Genomic DNA, 6,500 nt, shown 5'->3' with positions numbered 1-6,500 from the left:
GAATTTTATTTTTGGTAGACGTGAGAGACACTGGACAGACAGCTCATAATTGAAAGATTTTTTATTTGACCTCACCACCATGAGGAAATGAAACATTACAATGACATTGCATTTTAAGTATTAAATAGACATGATATTTAGTTTCCTGTTTTACAAGAATTTAGTTACAATGCACACAAACCAACAAACAAAATAAAACAATCATAGACATTAGAGTAAAATACTCAACCTTCCATTGCAAATCAGTAACGCAAGAGACATGAAGCTATGTTCATTCCAAGCAAAAGTAAACATTATGCCTTAGCAATGTTTCTGGCCTTTTTTTTTTATGCACCTGAACTTTTTCAAAATATAGTACAGTACACTGTAACGAGTGCATCTTCAGAGAGCATTTAGTGGCTTATTTTCTATATATTAATTGGCAGTGAACATCAATCAAGTGAAGATTTCAAGATTAATGGCAAGCATGCTCAACGAGTGGATCCATTCTGATGTTGTTGTTGTAACTGTAACAATAACAAGAGTAAGTAAGAGCAGGCTAGACATTGACCGGCTTTCAGAATGCTTGACGAAGTGAGGTGATGGGATCAGGATGAAAGGTGGCTGTGTCCTTTATCGGTGAAATGCAATTTGGACACCTTACATCTGCAGCCAGCTCAGGTCTTCAGCTCTGAATAGAGAAAAGATTCATATGACTACAGATAAAAATCCTTGTGATTCAGTGATGCAGTAATTAATGATTTTTTTCTAATTTGCTCTCTAACTTATCAGCAGTTAATTAGTGCTCACCACGTCCGTTCTTCTAAGAATAGATTGTCTGTTGCTGTTTATGGAAGCATGTCTGTAACACTCATGCAAAGCTTTGTTTCTTCCACCACATGCATGATGATGGTTCAAACCGTGTCGTGTTGACTTTAGAGGCATTTTATTTTCAGACATTTTGGTTGTATTTTTTATTTCATTATGGCACTTATATTTAGAGGTTACTCTTATGTTGCTGCTTTATCCTCTTAACCTTGAACATGAGTGAAAAACCGCTTGCCACTACATTTGAACATCTCCCTAACACATTTGTAGTTTTTTTTGCACACTCACTGAGTCTGCGCTTTTGTAAAGCGCTGGCCTGCTGCCATCAGTTCTGCCAGCCGAGCCACAGCGGGATCAAACATGAGACTGGCTGCCGCCACCACCGCATCATCTCTGTGGAGAGACAAGAGCAAAATAACTGATGTAGTCCATCCACTGCAATAGTGAAATAGTTTACGTCACATCTCAATGGCTCTATGGTAAAACAGAAGACTATTGGTACAAAAAAGTGTGTGCATCTACTTACTTAATATAAAATGCCAAGAACTTTCCTTCCTCCACTTTGCCTTTGAATACAATTTCAGTGTAGCCCTCCCCATACCCTGTAGAAAAAAAGTAAAATGACAGTCAAACCTTTCGGTGATGTGAAAGTCCAAGACCAAAAAAATTACCTGTGTATCGGATACTCTTTCCAAGCAACACAGTCCAGAAGAAAGGAACAGACTCAATTTTGGTCGGTATATTTAAGATATTGAGGGCAGCAACTCTTCCTGTGGAAGAAAAAAATGTGGTATGAGATTGTTGATGATTGCAAATTCATCACGAACTTGAACCAATGTTTGTTACCTTGAGCTTGTGACATTTGCCAGTGACCCACATTGACCCGTTGATCACCTCGAATGGTCAAAGGGAAGGAAGTGACGTCTCCCGCACTAAAAACGTCTGCTACATTGGTCCTCATGAACTGAAGAGAAGACATGTCACATACACCGGTCACAATTTGCGACACGCACTTAATTGATAACACAGCAGTGATGGCCATTGACTGTTTATTTCACCTTGTCGACCACAACTGCTTTCTTGGAATCTATTTCAACTTCACTTCCTGCTAAAAAGTCGGAATTGGGGATCACACCTGAAACATACACAAAGACACGCCTTGAAAGTTATACTGACGTAACACAGTTACAGATAGCATAAAGTCTCCATTTTGAGCTAAATGATAATTGCTAATTCTGCATCATAAATGTTACATTGGATGGAGTACAACAGGATTAAGTACCTATTCCTGTAATCACCACGTCAGCCTCCAGAACTGTACCACTCTTGAGCATGACCTCTTTCACCTGCAAAAAACCCCCATAATTTTAGCCTCCAGCTACTTATCCAGGTTTACGTTGGCTCAATCACAGGTTCAAAGCAGTTGTCAAAAAGTAGAATTACCAAGCCGTTCTCTCCTCTGATCTCGGCGACGGCGTCATTCATGTAGAACTTCACATTATGTTCCTCCAGCATCTTCAAAGATGAAATGTTGTCAACTTGTTGCAATAATAAACATTATCGCAATCGCAGTTCTTTCACAATTGCTGCATACTCGCATGGTCATGTGGCCAATCTGGTACCCCAGAGAGCGTTCATAAGGGTATTTGGTGGTTCCAACAATGGTCACACTGGATGCTTTTTTGGCTAGATAGGCTGCCACCTCCATACCTAGAATTAAACGTAAAAATAAAGAAGAAAACATAATTTTGTGGTGAGAAGAGAAGAACAACGATACAGGAGGGGAACTGTATGAATGGAGTCACGTCAAAAACTTCAAGACTAGAGCTTCACTATATACCATTTAATTTACCAAAGCCAAGTATTTTATCAATTTAAAATGGCTACTTTATAGTTCTAAGGCAATTTAAAATGACAAAATGGAAATGGAAAACAAATCACGAACCACACCATGACAAAATCTTGTTTTATGTTTTACTACTAACAGTTGTCGGCTTGTTTTTACATTTTCAAAATTTGACACCAAATAGAAGAAAGTTGTAAACAACAATATCAAATTTGAATGACTTTTGATGGCACAACGAGAAGCGCTAGTTTTTACATTTTCAAAATTTATCACCAAAAAGATGAAAGTTGTTAACAACAATAGCAAATTTAAATGACTTTTGATGGCACAGCGAGAAGCTGGTAGCTCACAAGCCAACAGACTTGGTCTTTATAATACTAACTAATAATAATAACTCGTTATTGTGATGGATAACCATGAATATCTTTACTCAGGTTTGCTCTTGGTAATTTGGCTTCTCCCAACAATCTAAAACATGCAAGTTATCTTAAGTGAATATTCGAAATTACTAATTGCAATAAGTTAAAAAATAAAAACTTGACAACCTATGAAGGAGGCTCCAACGACAACAGCCTTGCGGCCCAGACAGGAAGCATGAATGTCTTTGGCGTCCTCATACCTCTGCAGTAACTTCACTCCAGTCAGATCACTACCAGGACAACTTAGTGGCCTCGCTCTGTGGGTATTAACATTTTTCACACAAGTTACCAATGTCTGAAAAGAAAAGAAATGTGTTTGTTTAAAATGAGATAACCAGTCTTGCCTGCAGCCTGTTGAGATAAGAAGCTGGTCGTAACGAAGGAACGAGCCATCCTTCATCTTTACTGCTTTATCTTGCGTGTTTACACTCACTGCCTGAATTTAGAACAGAGAACAGTAAGCTTTGGTAGCACATTCTTAAAATATTGTCTGTATGTTACTACCTCTTGCTCCGTCCGTACTTCTATTCCATATTGTTGGAAAAATTCATTAGAGCGGAGGACAATGCTGCTGCTGTTTTCATTCAAAGCCTGAAAAAAGAGAAAATTTCCTTCCACATCTTCTAGCTAATGGAACAAATGCAAATCCAGTGGAACCTCTGCAGCTGAATGCCCTTATTCAACCTTAAATTCAGGGGGAAATCCTCCTTTAATGTCACACAAATCTCTGAAACAAGAGAATTGCATTGCTGCATCACAAGTTGTTTTACTTTGTGTTTTTTTTGTGTTGCCATCATAAAAGGGTAGCAGTGATGGCAATGAGGAAAAGTGTGACAATGATCAGCACAGAATTGAAAACAGAAACTATTGAGGCAAAAGTGGGACACATCTGTTCTAGCTGCGTGACACCGAGTGACGTGGCGGAACACAAAAGAAATAGACGAGAACAAAAAATCAAGTTTGTGACTCTTTGCTACACATCGTGTTCAGCCATTGAGGTTCCACTGCATAAGACAAATGTACTTCTTAAAAGTACAAGGTGGCTTACCTTACTCATCTTGGGTTTGTCATAAGGAGGCAAAGAATCTTTGGTTATCATGACGATTCGGCCCTGGTAGCAGTTCTGACGGAGAGTCTCAGCACACACCAAGGCTGCAGGACCTGAACTCACAGCACGTCAGTATCAAGCAGATCCAGAGAAGTGGATTCATTCATTCACAGACAAAAAAATCAACCAGTCCTTACCCCCTCCTATGAGCAGGATGGTATGTTTGATGTCCGGGTTCATGCTGCACATCTCCTTCACACGTTTGGACTGCTTCAGAGTCTGAAAGGGAACACAAGCGACTTGTTGAAAAATGTGTCAATGCAGCATTACTTTCATTTCATTAACCTGCATTCACTTACATTTTTCTTGACAGAAACGTACACCTTTCCATCTTGAACGGTCACCTGTATCAAAATGGTCAACAAATTATGAGGAAGAGGGGCAAGTAATATCCTCAAATATCACAGAAGAAATAATTGTGAATCCAAGTGTACATAATGGGATTACTGAAGAGAATTTAATGAATTGTAGATTGTTCATACTCAATGCAAATGTTGGGGAAAAAAACATATTAAAGAGTGAGTTTTACCTTATGGCAAGGCAAAGAGTCCAGGCCTGGATACTCTTCAATATCACCAGTTTTAATATTGAAACAAGCACCATGGAAAGGACATCTCACTCTATTTCCAACCAGTGCTCCTGGAATAACAAACAACATCCATCAGCTCAATGTAAAATGAATAGTTGCAATTTGGAATCATAAAAATATATACATATACCTTTTACCAGAGGAGCATTATAATGAGAGCACTGACTTCCGACTGCACTGTACTGACCCTCGGTCCGAACAAGCAACACTTTCTGGTCCGCCACAGAGACTACTTTCATCCTTGATTACAAACAGAGTGGGAGTCATATGTATGTGTATATGTAAGTATACATGAATATGTAAGTGTGTCAGAAATGTTCTAGGATTGGTGTCAGAAAATATACATTTCAAATGCAGAGTACAAGCTTTTCCATTTGTTGTATTCCCAATGGAGCGCAACATACGGCCACGGCCTTTTCTGGCCACCTTGATGTTGTCCACATCTTAAAACTGCCCATCTGTGTTTTCAAAAACCCTTAAGCTTGGGAAATAGAAAGGAAAAAAACCCCACAGAAGACAGGTATGGTGAGTGGGGAGTTTCCTCTGGCACAGTAATGTTCTCAGCCAGGAAGTACAGGATGCTCTGGGCATTGTGAGCAGGCGAGTTGCCATGGAGAGATGCCGTGACGCAACCATTGCACTGTAAGTAAATGCCGCAGGTTCTATTTGTAGACCTGCTGGTTGACGGAATTTGAATTTGAAATTGTGTGACACCTTGCCTGGACATTTTCTGACACAACTTGTTTTGTTCCACGGCAGAAGCGTTGTCATGGGACATACTGGCCATCTGTGAGGTCAGCCTCCTGACAAACCAGCCCGGTCACCGCCTCCAAATCTTCATCTTGATCTTGTTCTTTGTTAGGATTCATTCTGTTGAAACATGGATCACATGATGTGAATAAATATTCACGTGTTGGCAGGCACACTTCTTCAATACGTTGTATGAACTGATTTATTGCCTTGTATTTTACTCCAAAATACAATTTGTTTAAGATTGACACTGACATGCAAAATTAATATCTGTGAAGGAATAATGCCTGAAGCGTGATGAAATAAAATAAACAAAACCACACCCACACTGTAGGCAAGTAAACACGTGCAAATATATAACTAAAACTAAATGCAAAATATCCTAGCTGCTCATTTAATATAATGACGAAAACCCACAACGTAGGCAAGTATACACATGCAAAGATACAACTAAAACTATATACAAAATATCCTAACTGCCCATTTAATGTAATGATGAAACTATGCATGTATCATAAATAGATAGAATTACTTCTTAACCAGATGCTTCCATTCTTTGAGTGCTGTTCATCCCAAATAGATGTTAAAATGGTTAAACTCGCTGTATTATATGTATTAAAAGAAAAGAAGTATTAAAAAAGACGCTCAGAAAGGCAACGCTCACCTTTTTCTTTAAAGATTAGTTGATTGATAGAATTAGAAGAAACCGGTTGGTGTTTACAGCAAACAACTAGATGCGTGATGCGTTCATGAGAATGTAACGACTCGACTCGATAGTTCAGTTCTGCTCCTATGGATGTCACCGACGTTACGCCTAAACCGGAAGTGGGTCTTTTTTGTTTACATAAGCGACAAACTACATTTCCCACATCAGTGACGTCTGATATGTTTGGGGAGGTTTGAGGCGTTCACAGCGCATTGTAATTTGACCTTGCAAAATGTCTCTAAATTCCGAAAGTTATTAAAATCACATTTCTGCGA

The 6,500-nt window shown here is 39.0% G+C and overlaps 1 protein-coding gene across 1 annotated transcript; it reads right to left on the bottom strand.

Annotated features, from left to right (window-relative positions):
- Positions 1 to 61: 61 nt before the first annotated feature.
- Positions 62 to 6,326, bottom strand: aifm4 (apoptosis inducing factor mitochondria associated 4). The gene is made up of 19 exons (XM_085916253.1): positions 6,184 to 6,326; positions 5,550 to 5,639; positions 4,900 to 5,009; positions 4,710 to 4,819; positions 4,480 to 4,524; positions 4,318 to 4,399; positions 4,121 to 4,233; positions 3,577 to 3,663; positions 3,417 to 3,508; positions 3,199 to 3,329; positions 2,402 to 2,517; positions 2,251 to 2,322; positions 2,090 to 2,153; positions 1,866 to 1,942; positions 1,654 to 1,771; positions 1,479 to 1,577; positions 1,334 to 1,409; positions 1,096 to 1,200; positions 62 to 670 (listed from the first exon to the last, which is right to left on the bottom strand). The coding sequence occupies exons 2-19, from the start codon at positions 5,636 to 5,638 to the stop codon at positions 640 to 642; spliced, it is 1,617 nt and encodes a 538-aa protein (XP_085772379.1). The 5' UTR covers position 5,639; positions 6,184 to 6,326; the 3' UTR covers positions 62 to 639.
- Between the last annotated feature and the right edge of the window lie 174 nt (positions 6,327 to 6,500).

This window comes from Syngnathus leptorhynchus, chromosome 7 (assembly GCF_054491065.1).
Source record: "Syngnathus leptorhynchus isolate UIUO chromosome 7, UIUO_Slep, whole genome shotgun sequence".
Lineage (NCBI taxonomy): Eukaryota > Metazoa > Chordata > Actinopteri > Syngnathiformes > Syngnathidae > Syngnathus > Syngnathus leptorhynchus.
The sequence above is the reverse complement of the archived record's forward strand: the minus strand, read 5'-3'. Positions and strand labels throughout refer to the sequence as shown.